We start from the raw sequence: 12,938 nt of genomic DNA, 5'->3' as shown, positions 1-12,938 counted from the left end.
GCTCAGCCAATCAGAATCAAGGACCAGAACTGACCGTTTTATAATTACAATTATACTATGCAGTAGGTACTTATAATTATTTTATACTTTACGTACTACTTATTCATACATTTAGTTGATAAAAGTGTACTTTTACTTAGGCAACATACCTTTGTGAAGCTCATAAAAAAGATGCTTAATGTATACTTTCCTGTAAAGGTTAAACGATGTATACTAACAACACACTTAAGTAGTACATAAGTAGTACAGTTTGTAGTGAAATAACAACATTTTTTCAACAAAAATACTCCGTTTTGTTCTCACTTTGGCATTTATTTGACAATTCTATATGAATGACAGAGGAACAGTTAAATTATTCACTTCTATAGAAAGAAATATTTTAAACATTACAGTATAAAATTAAGTAAAAAGTGAAAAAGAACGAAAACCGCAGGTTGATTTAAGGCCCCTTACAGATTTATGTTGTCTTTGTCAGTTTAATGGATTCATCAGATGTGTGGAAACTGTCCTGTGTAGTTAACAGATTCCCTTCTGTTGTGTTCCTTCTCCGCCGGCGTATTCTACGTCCCCATCTAGAACAGACAGTGCGAGAGAGAGAGAGACAGCAGTTACACATCAAGCTATTCAGTCACTGACAGTGTATTCATTGGTGTGTTAATAAGAGCAGATGAGCAGGTGAGTCTTATTAACGAGGGAGGCAAGAGGAGGGAGAGCACTGAGCAGGTGAAGAATGAGAGATTAAAACATGAAGTCAAACCTGATAGTAAGGGCTTCCTGGATTCATCCAGAACCTGACGGACATACATAACACACAGAGACGTTATATCCAGTTACACACACACACACACACACACACACACTGAGGCAAGTACACAAACATGTATTCTGGGACATTATAAACAATTCACTTCACACAGGGAGTCATTACATGAAAGCGCTGTTATTTGAGAAGCTACAGCTTTTCAACACTATGGCCCGGGTTCACAGACACGGTTTAACTTAAGCCAGAATATATTTATGTCGCTTTTATAAAAATGCCTTAGAAGAATACATTACTGGTTCGCATCTTGAGACAAAACAATGGCACTGACGGCAAGTTATATTGAGTTAGGACAGGTCACATATTCATTTTAGTCTGGGACTAGCCTTAAGCCTTGTCTGTGAAACCGGTATAACTGACAACGGCAGAACCTCTGTTGAGCCAAACACAAGACGACTCACCTGGTAGATGGTACCGGCCCAGAACTGCTGGAACTCCTTCCGGACGCAGGCGAGAATGGAGCTGGTGAGAAGCGTGCAGGGAACCAGATACAGCAACGCCGGCTGTCCCATCTTAGAGACCAACATCACTGCAAACGTCACCACAAGACCCACGCAGTACGCTACACACAAAACAACACAATCTAAACTTCGCTGCAGATCCACATCAGTCAGCATGAACATGACATAAAGCTTTTGCACACTCTCGTACCAAGAGCGCAGGAGATGAAGTAGATTCTTCTGGAGTTACCCATCCACACATCAAACCTGTGACAGTACGCAACCAGCAGTCCTGCGCGCAGAACACAACAGTCAACACACACCTGTACCCAAGTGAAAACTCTGACCTACACATTATCATGAGAGAGAGAACACAATCTCACCTGGTATGATGATGTCACCGTAGCCCAATATGGAAAACTGAGTCATACACAGATTGTGAGCCAGCGCGAAGAACTGTGGGATACGCATTACTACCGGCAACTGGAAAACACACACGTTAATGTTCTCAAAATGAGTGAACAAAGGTGAACAAAACGTAAGGTTACTCACGTAACCCCGGTTCTCTGAGAACAGAGCGAGGTATCTCACTATGGGAAACGCCTCAGGTGTGATAGACTATGGAAGCACCAATTGCACCACGTCTGCCCGACGGGCGGGCCAATCACAGCTTAACATAAGAGCCCGCCTCTCTCCTATATATTCTGCTGTGATTACCTGTAACGGCATTCTAAGCACGCTCTTCCCCCGTGTAATGCGAGAAGGGAAGCTTGGTGAGATACCTCGCTCTGTTCTCAGAGAACCGGGGTTACGTGAGTAACCTTACGTTCTCTTTCAAACAATCGCTCGGTATCTCACTATGGGAATGATATGGCCCACTCCCGTAACGCATGCTTTCCAAAGCCATCGAGCAGACCTGGCGATAAAACTCAGTTCGCTGTGGAGCCAACTTTAAGAACTGCATGAGCCAAGGTTGGCGCAGTGACATCCAGACGGTAAAATCTGATAAATGTATGAGGGGAAGCCCAGCTTGCTGCCGCACAAACATCTCCTACAGAAATCCCTTTGAACAATGCCCACGATGTAGACATGCTCCGCGTGGAGTGAGCCCGTAAGTCTGACCCATAGACTTATAGGCCAATTCGATCGCCTCCACCATCCAATGGGAAAGGCGCTGTGCGCAGATCGGCTTACCCTTACATTGCAAAGCCCACGACATGAACAGCTGATCGCTCCTCCGGAACGATCGTGTCCTGTCCACGTAGCAGCGTAACGCCTGTACCGGACACAGAGTATGTATGAAGTCTACACTCCTCCTCTGAGGAAAAAGGAGGAGGGTAGAAAGCTTGCAAATCCAAAGTAGTGCAGTTATACGCAGAATCACTAACCTTGGGAACGAACGCCGGGTTAGGCAGCAGCGTAACCTTGCTGCCATCCGGACTAAAACTCAGACATGCTCTGTGAACCGACAAAGCATGTAACTCGCCGACTCGCTTAGCCGAGACTAACGCAAGAAGCAAAACCGTTTTTAAAGATAGAAGCTTAATGTGAACACTCTCCATAGGTTCAAACGGCACCTGCATTAATGCATTCAGGACCAAGGACAAATCCCACGATGGGACGAGCAGTTTTGACACTGGTCTCAAGCGCCTTGCTCCCTTCATAAAACGGCACACCAGAGGATGTCAAATTACAGACACTCCTTCGAAGCCGACGTGGCATGCTGTAATAGCGGCCAGATACACCTTAACTGTGGAAAAAGCTCTGCCATTGTTGATCAAGCCCTGCAAAAAACAGCACATCACCCACAGAGCACTGAAAAGGAATGACTCCTTTACGTGAACACCAGTCCTCGAACACTTGCCACTTCAGATCATACAATGATCGCGTTGACGGGGCTCTAGCGCTCTGTATGGTGTTTACCACCTCCAGAGGAAGCTCGAGTGCATTCAAGTTCAACCTTTCACGGGCCAGACCCAAAGATCGACCCGATCCGGGTAGGGGTGAAATATCTGCCCGCCTGCTTGTGACAGTAGGTCGCGCCGCAACGGGAGCTGCCACGGCTCTCCGTGAAGGAGCTGAACAATTTCCGCCAGCCACAAGCTCCCCGGCCAACGAGGGGCTACCAGAAGAAGAGACAACCTGTTTTCTTTTATTCTGTCCAGGGTTGGAGAAATTAGACTCAGCGGTGGGAACGCGTAAAGCAACACGTTCGGCCACGGGTGAGCTAGCGCATGCACACCCAAAGGCACATCCTCGTCCTTGAGAGAGAAATAAAGCGGACACTTTGCGTTTGCCTGCAAGGCGAAGAGATCTATGGCAGCCCTGCCGTATCTCTCCCAAATTTGATTCCCCACCTGCGGGTGAAGTACACATTCACCGTACAACGGATTTCCCCTTGAGAGGAGATCCGCGCCCACATTCAGTCGTCCCGGGACGTGTGTCGTGCGCAGCCCCCCAGACAATAAGCTTGCGGGCTAACTTGTGCAGTTGCAACGAGCGAGTTCCCCCCTGGCGGTTGATATATGCTTCCACAGTCGTATTGTCTGTCCTGACCAGGACATGAAACCCCACCAGGAATGGCAAAAAATGTCTCAGGGCAAGAAACACTGCCATTAATTCCAAGAGGTTTATGTGAAGTCTGCGAAGCTGGGGCGTCCAGCGACCGTTCACCGATCTGCCCTGAAAAACGGCTCCCCAGCCCATAAGGGATGCGTCTGTTGTCACCACTTTTCTCATGGACACCCCCCCCCAACGGAACACCCGTCCGGAATAGCGAGGGGTCTCTCCACTGATGAGAGCCTCCATGCATTGCATAGTCACCCTCACTCTGTGTGCGAGGTGCCTGCGAGGACACAAACGCTTCGCAGCAACCCACCGCTGGAATTCCCTCATTTTGAGCAAACCCAGCAGGACCACAGACAGAGCCGAAGCCATAATGCCCATAAGGCGGAGACAGGTTCTGAACGAAACAAGACTCCCTCTGCGAAAGTGGGATAGGCATTGATAAAACGCCATTATTCTCCTCTACGAGAGTATAGCGTGGTACGCTATAGAGTCTATGCGAAGACCCAAATACTCTATCTGCTGAGACGGTATCAGCCAGCTTTTGGCATAATTGATACTGAATCCCAGATTCGAAAGATGAGACGTGAGAATCTCCGTGTCCTGTTCTGCTCGCTCTTGCGAATAAGCACACATCAGATAATTATCCAGATAAGACAAAATCCTGAGACCTCTGTGTCTCAGCGGTGATAGCGCTGCATCCATACACCTGCTGAACACTCACGGAGCTAGGCTGAGCCCGAATGGAAGAGTGACAAATTCGTACACTTCGTTCTGAAAAGAGAACCTGGGATATTTTCTGTGCGGGGTAAATGCCTATATGAAAGTAAGCATCCCTGAGGTCGACCGCGGAAAACCAGTCTCCCGGGCGGATCGACTGTGCGAGAGCCCCGACTGTGAGCATCTGGAATTTGTACTTCCGTAATAAGTTAAAGTGACCTATTAGTCAGATATGGTGACCCATACCCGAAATGTGACCTCTGCTTTTAACCCATCCAGAGAGTAGTGAACACACGCACAGCAAGTGGTGAACACACGTACACCCGGAGTAAGTGCTTGTTTAGAGCACGCAGATCCAATATCGGGCGCAGGCCCCTGTCTTTCTTTGGAATTAGAAAATAACGGAATAAAAACCCTTTTGAGTTTCCCCCATCGGCCCTTTTCTCTAAGAGGGAGAATATCTCTGCTTCCAGCATCCGAGCCGAGTCCCCTTTTGCCACAGATGCTATGACCCCGTTGAAAGAAGGGGGTTTTATCGCAAACTGAAGCCTGTAGCCCTTGGTTACAGTCGTGAGGACCCAGGGATGCACTGAACACTCTTTCCAAGCCTCTTGATGAAGAGCCAGTGGGTTCTGCTGAACCGTTTCCATAGATGGAGATCTGGCGCCATCTAGTGGACAGAAAAAACCGGCCGGGATTTGTCTGGCCCATAGACTCGTTTAATTCCCGGTTCGCCGTAGTTATGTTTTTTGTGTTTCTGCGCCCTCGGCGTTCAGCCTGGATGCGACAGAATTTTTTATTTGTTTTGAACCCAGGGGCTGAACTGCTTTGTGACTGTGCACTTGAAAACTTGTGCTTGAACGTACCAGACCACACTCTCGTAGTGGCTGAGTTTTCAGCACTGGTGGTAGCGAGATTGCTGTCTGCAAAACTCTGAACCTTGTGTGTTGAGGAGAAACTGAACGGGCCTGAACACAACTTGTAAACGAACTCCCATCCGTGCTCCACATCCTCCGTTTCTTTGCGGGTGGGGGAACAGATGTGGCGGACTCGGGGGGAACATCACAGAAAACCCTAGGTGCTGTCCGTCCCCTCCAGTCGAAGGCTCTGTCCTAGGAGTCCTTCTTCTTTTTGTACGAAGATTGGCCGGACCTAGACTTCGCGGCGGCCGCCGCAAAAGACTGCTTACCCCACGGTTTAGTAGAGCTTGGAGAAGCGGGGGGGATGAGCCGTCTGCTCAGCGCTGCGGGGTTTAACGGTCCTAGGCACATTCACAAACCTCCTGTTCTGCATCGAAGGATCCGGCCGCGGGGGAGCTGGGAAACGCTGAGCTCTCTTACGTGGCAGACAGACATCAAACGCTTCTCCTTTTTTCTGGAGGTCGCATTTCTGTCTCATATCCACCACCGCTGGGCCGAACAGCCCCTTAGGATCTACCGGAGCATCGAGAATATCTATTAGAGATTTGAGAGAGATTTGGCGAGAGCCATTGTATGCCCGCAGCTCTGCACCGCACCACGCGAGGTGCGCAGATTGAGGTCGGTGATATTGCAGATTTCCTCCCAAATCCTCGGGTTTGGGTTGCCGGAGTCTAGTTGAGTGCCCAACTCCTCTAACAGTTTGGCCTGATAGGCCATCAACAACGAGGTCACATTAAGTGCTCGCACAGATAGCGCTGACGATTTGTAGATCTTCTGGTAGACGGACGCGGTGAAGCATTCCGCTTTCCCCGGGAGGGAGGGACTGGCAGATGATAGAGTGGCCTTCCTGTTTGGATGCAGGTGATGGGCCACTGATTGCTCACTGGTTGCTCAACCAAGGGCGGATTAGACAGCCCGAGCTCCTCCATCTCGCTTACATCCAGAGAAGAGTAGCCTTTGACAGGCACCCGGTGAGAGAACGGCTTGTCCCACGACCGTTTCATCTCTGCTACACATGCTGGCAGCACTGGGAACAGTTGCTTCACTGGGGGAAGGCGAGACGGGAGCCTTTTCCCATCATAAATATCCCGTTTAACCCCCGGATCCCCGGGAGTCACTGGCCACGCGATATTTAGCTTCGCTGCCGCACGTTTACAAACCTCCACTAAATCACAGTGCACCACGGTAGACGCCACTTCGCCGCTTGGCCCGCTCACGGGCCTAGACAGCTGGGCCGCCGAGAGGATAGCATCCTCCTCCTCATCGTCCGGTTCCTCTCTGAGGAGGCGAGCTAACACCTCTTCGTCCTCCTCATCCTCTCCCTCCAACTCGTCGCCCTCTAGTAGTTGATCAAAAAGTGGCGTAGGCTCGGGGAACTCAGCCTCCATAATATCTCCCCACGAGGAGAGGCCTTGCGGGGGAGACAGCTGAGTCTCTTGAGCTGGACGGATAGCAGAGAGACACGGATCAGCTCTAGAGGATGCCGCCACTCGAAGCCGCCTTTCCAAGATCCTGGCCGGCATGGCACGACAGTGAGCACAGCTTTCCGCATCCACCAGCGCAGCCTAGGCATGCTTAACACCCATGCACGCGATGCACATCGGATGGGAATATCTACCTGAGATCATGAACCCACACGCTGCCGGGCAAGAGTGGGAAGGGATGTCTTTCCCTTTCTCTGCGGTGACCTTCAACGCGGACATAACGAAGAAACAAGTAGCTCGCCTTGACGCGTTAGCTATAGTAGACCAGCTAATGAAAGCGTTAAAAGAAACAAAAAACTCAGTAACGAGTTCGGAGAATCCGCGACAGATTCCAACTGCACTGCGTTCGGCAACGTCGACCTTAACGGCACGTTTATGAACTGGAGCAGCGCAGCCAGGGTGCTGAGGAAAAATCTTCACGGGGAAGAGACAAAGAATGCCGTTACAGGTAATCACAGCAGAATATATAGGAGAGAGGCGGGCTCTTATGTTAAGCTGTGATTGGTCCGCCCGTCGGGCAGACGTGGTGCAATTGGTGCTTCCATAGTCTATCACGCCTGCGGTGTTTCCCATAGTGAGATACCGAGCGATTGTTTGAAAGAGAACACAACATGACACACACACAAACACGCGCATACACAAACACATGCACACACACACACACTCACGCACACACACACACACACACACACACACACACACACACACAGGTGAACAAAACGCAACATGACACACACACACTCTGATGCCTCCGGACACCCAATAAAACTCAATCTGTCTCTTTCATCCAGTATCACAGAAGAAACGGAAGCTGATTTCAGGATGTTGTTGGAGCAGATTTACAGAACGTGATTGTAAACATTTGTCCCCGACTAAGAATTTACATAGTCGAATCAGAATTGTCACATCTTGCCTATAGTCGACTGATAGTCGAATCAGACGTGTGCTTGTGTGCACACACACACACACACACACACACACACACACAGGTGAACAAAACAGAACATGACACACACACACTCTGATGCCTCCGGACACCCAATAAAACTCAATCTGTCTCTTTCATCCAGTATCACAGAAGAAACGGAAGCTGATTTCAGGATGTTGTTGGAGCAGATTTACAGAACGTGATTGTAAACATTTGTCCCCGACTAAGAATTTACATAGTCGAATCAGAATTGTCACATCTTGCCTATAGTCGACTGATAGTCGAATCAGACGTGTGCTTGTGTGTGTCCATGTGTGGACGACACCAGGTGGTTAAGGGTACAGCGCAACATTGATGCACCAAAAAACAATCAAACATTAATTTACAGAATTTGTTTAGAACAGAACATACCTTTATAATAAATAAATGAAATAAGCCAGAATCAAGTCACAATGTGCAAAATAAATGTGTTTAGGCAAAATGTCTGAAAAGCAGGGGAACATAATTTTGAAAACACAAGCCACAAATACTAAAATTAATTTTCCTTAAACATCACGTAACAATGCTGTGCCATACAATACTAGAACAGATCTCGCCTCAAAACTATTTTTAAAACTACTCTATAATAATGAATTCGTTTTTACAAACGGGAATACAGCACGATAATTTCCAATGAACTACCAATAAAGTGACTTTATTTACCGCATGTAAAGGAGGTACGCAATAAAGCATCTCACCATTTAAACAGTCAAAAAGTCCCTTTCACCTTTTTCCCTGCGCACTCTTTCTCTGTCCCCCTGATGCTTGCTTTCAGTTCCAAAACTCTGTGCCGTGCTTGCTATATCTGGTGATTTTGGTTATTTTACTTTATTTTTATTTTTTTCTCGTGTAGCGCAAAGTTCAGTCTAAGTAACGGACTACGTGCATTTAAAGAAAAGGTGTTAATTCATATTTAAATGCCCAAACATTCAGTAAGTGACAAATGTTTGGAAACATTCATTTGCGAGTCATCTGCGGGTGAGTGCGGAACGTGCTGCTTCTCTATACCGGTCTCACATCACAGAAGACGAGGATAGACGCGAACCTGCGCTGGGTCATAGACGGACCTCGCGCTCATATGCGCTGGGGGTTTCAGTACCCAACCCTAAAAATGACCCATTTCTTTACATCATAAATAGCGCAGTGCATGCCCATCTGTTACGCCACTGCCCATATAACCAAAATGACATGATCCCCATTGCATAACACCTCTGCGAAGATTCGACTGTGAGATTGGTAGTCGAATCAGGCTCCTCCGATCGAAGCATTGAATCGTCGACGATTCGGGGTCACCCCTAGTAAACATCTACTTACTTTCTCGTAGGACGATGAGGGGTCAGCAGGAATCTCCACCGTTTTACCACCAGACTACAAGCAGAACCAGAAGCTACGGTCAATCACTCATAAGACACACACACACACACAGATGAGATGATGTGAAGATGCTCACCCGTCCTCCCCCAGGACCAAGAGCCACCTGCACCATAATGCTCTCTCCATTCTGAAATCACACACATTATCACATGTTAAGTGTAAAGCAGCCTATCAGCAGTGACTGTGACAGGTGAGATACTCACAGGTGTGAGGAACGGTGTGATGAAGACAAAGAAGACATCATACACGAGCAGCAAACTCAGCAGAATCACGCAGATCTACAGAAAACATACAAATACACATCAAACTGACCGTTGCAGCACCGCATCCCTGAGCGTAAAACATGCGTCACCTTAAAGTTTGAGAGGGTGATGGTTTTCAGAAAGTTCAGACAGAAAGCCACACCCAACAGATCCTGAAGAATCCAGATCCACCTGCAGAGAGCACCCAGATTTATTTACCAACTGCAAACCACAGATGTTTATCTTCATGAACAAAATAATTTCTGCAGATGTCATCTGGGCGTCTGTGTTCATTTTGCACAGTTTTTCCAATCTCACATTCAGATCTGACTGATATATGCTGGTATGAAAAGTATAAAACCACAAATCACTGAATCTGAAACAGTACAGCACACAAGTGACAAATCTGTCACAAAAACACGTGTGTGTGAACCTGTCGTCATTGCGGTAAACTCCCCAGACCACAGCCAGTGTGATGCAGACAGCGGCGAGCAGGAGCGAGCGCACACACACAGTTTTCCCACTGCATGACAAACTGAAAAATAAATGACACACGATCAGTAAACAACATCTTCAGTCACAGATCCAATGAAGCAAACAGAGGGTGGAGTCTTTAAAAGAGGGGGTGTGTCTAATGATGAAGTATGTGCATGTGTGTGCGGTCACCTGAGCGTTCCAAATCCCATAGCCGTCATCAGCGAATCCAGACAGTTAAAGAGCGCCGTCGCTGATGCCAGGCAGAAGATGACGATTATGCCATAAACTACAGGACGACAGATGACATGATCACTGCATGTCTTTCTGGAGATCATTCTCACTCACACTCAATCACACACGCACACTCACTCTCACACACGCACTCACTCACACTCGCTCACTCACTCACTCTCTCACTCGCACACACGCACGCTCTCACTCACACACACTCTCACTCACTCTCTCACTCGCACACACGCACACTCTCACTCACACACACTCTCACTCACACACACTCTCACTCACACACACTCTCACTCACTCACTCACTCACTCACTCACTCACTCACTCACTCACTCACTCACTCACACACTTACTCAAAAACACACTGACTCTCTCACTCACTCACTCTCTCACTCTCTCACTCACTCGCTCACTCACTCACTCGCTCACTCACTCACTCGCTCACTCACTCACTCGCTCACTCACTCACTCACTCACTCACTCACTCACTCACTCACTCACTCACTCACTCACTCACTCACTCACTCACTCACTCACTCACTCACTCACTCACTCACTCACTCACTCACTCACTCACTCACTCACTCACACACTCACTCACACACTCACACACTCACACACTTACTCAAAAACACACTGACTCACTCTCTCTCTCACTCACTCACTCGCACACTCACTCACACTCACTCACCCTCACTCGCACCCTCACTCACTCACTCACATACACACACACTCACTCACCCTCACTCGCACCCTCACTCACTCACTCACATACACATACACACTCACTCACTCGCACACTCACTCACACTCACTCACACACTCACTCAAAAACACACTGACTCACTCACTCGCACACTCACACTCACTCACTCGCACACTCACTCACACTCACTCACTCACACACTTACTCAAAAACACACTGACTCACTCTCTCACTCACTCGCACACTCACTCGCTCGCACACTCACCCTCACTCGCACACTCACCCTCACTCACTCACTCGCACACTCACTCACCCTCACTCGCACCCTCACTCACTCACATACACACTCACTCACTCACTCAAAAACACACTGACTCACTCTCTCACTCACTCGCTCGCTCGCACACTCACTCGCACTCACTCACTCACTCACTCACACACACTTACTCAAAAACACACTGACTCACTCTCTCACTCACTCGCTCGCTCGCACACTCACTCACTCACTCACTCACTCGCACACTCACTCGCACACTCACTCGCACACTCACTCGCACACTCACTCACCCTCACTCACCCTCACTCGCACCCTCACTCACCCTCACTCGCACCCTCACTCACTCACATACACACACACACTCACTCACTCACTCACTCACTCACTCACTCACTCACTCAAAAACACACTGACTCACTCTCTCACTCACTCGCTCACTCACTCGCACACTCACTCCGCACACTCACCCTCACTCACTCGCACACTCACTCACTCGCACTCACTCACTCACACACTTACTCAAAAACACACTGACTCACTCACACACTCACTCGCACACTCACTCTCCCTCACTCGCACACTCACTCCGCACACTCACCCTCACTCACTCGCACACTCACTCACACACTTACTCAAAAACACACTGACTCACTCACTCACTCACTCACTCGCACACTCACTCGCACACTCACTCACCCTCACTCGCACCCTCACTCACATACACACACACACTCACTCAGTCGCACACTCACTCACTCAAAAACACACTGACTCACTCTCTCACTCACTCACTCGCACACTCACTCCGCACACTCACTCGCACACTCACTCTCCCTCACTCACTCGCGCACACACACACTCACACACACACTCACTCACTCGCACACTCACTCGCACTCACTCACTCACTCTCACACACACACTCACTCACTCGCACACTCACTCACTCTCACACACTCACTCGCACACACTCACTCGCACACTCACACGCACACTCACTCACTCACTCGCACACTCACTCACACTCACTCACTCGCACACTCACCCTCACTCGCACACTCACTCGACACTCACTCCTCACTCACTCTCACACTCGCACTCACTCACACTCACTCACTCACTCACTCACTCGCCCCCATCACCCCACTCACTCACTCACTCACTCACTCTCACTCACTCTCACTCACTCACTCACTCACTCACTCACTCACTCACTCACTCACTCACTCACTCACTCACTCACTCACTCACTCACTCACTCACTCACTCACTCACTCACTCACTCACTCACTCACTCACTCACTCACTCACTCACTCACTCACTCACTCACTCACTCACTCACTCACTCACTCACTCACTCACTCACTCACTCACTCACTCACTCACTCACTCACTCACTCACTCACTCACTCACTCACTCACTCACTCACTCACTCACTCACTCACTCACTCACTCACTCACTCACTCACTCACTCACTCACTCACTCACTCACTCACTCACTCACTCACTCACTCACTCACTCACTCACTCACTCACTCACTCACTCACTCACTCACTCACTCACTCACTCACTCACTCACTCACTCACTCACTCACTCACTCACTCACTCACTCACTCACTCATCACATCACTCACTCACTCACTCACTCACTCAACTCACTCACTCACTCACTCACTCACTCACTCACTCACTCACTC

General features: G+C 48.8%; 1 protein-coding gene across 1 annotated transcript in view; it reads right to left on the bottom strand.

Moving 5' to 3' along the window:
• Positions 1-287: 287 nt before the first annotated feature.
• zgc:123258 (uncharacterized protein LOC641502 homolog) overlaps positions 288-12,938 on the bottom strand; it is a 15,459-nt gene continuing 2,808 nt past the window's right edge. The window contains exons 7-17 of the mRNA XM_057347732.1: positions 10,199-10,295; positions 9,966-10,067; positions 9,643-9,724; positions 9,494-9,568; positions 9,367-9,417; positions 9,231-9,284; positions 1,644-1,743; positions 1,472-1,552; positions 1,222-1,382; positions 758-791; positions 288-572 (exon numbers count right to left, since the gene is read on the bottom strand). Coding sequence (XP_057203715.1) covers positions 517-572; positions 758-791; positions 1,222-1,382; positions 1,472-1,552; positions 1,644-1,743; positions 9,231-9,284; positions 9,367-9,417; positions 9,494-9,568; positions 9,643-9,724; positions 9,966-10,067; positions 10,199-10,295 — 893 coding nt within the window. The 3' untranslated portion in view covers positions 288-516. The remainder of the gene's footprint in view (positions 573-757; positions 792-1,221; positions 1,383-1,471; positions 1,553-1,643; positions 1,744-9,230; positions 9,285-9,366; positions 9,418-9,493; positions 9,569-9,642; positions 9,725-9,965; positions 10,068-10,198; positions 10,296-12,938) is intronic.

This window comes from Triplophysa rosa, linkage group LG12 (genome assembly GCF_024868665.1).
Source record: "Triplophysa rosa linkage group LG12, Trosa_1v2, whole genome shotgun sequence".
NCBI classification, from domain to species: domain Eukaryota; kingdom Metazoa; phylum Chordata; class Actinopteri; order Cypriniformes; family Nemacheilidae; genus Triplophysa; species Triplophysa rosa.
Note: the sequence above shows the minus strand (reverse complement) of the source record. Positions and strands in the feature narration are given on the sequence as shown.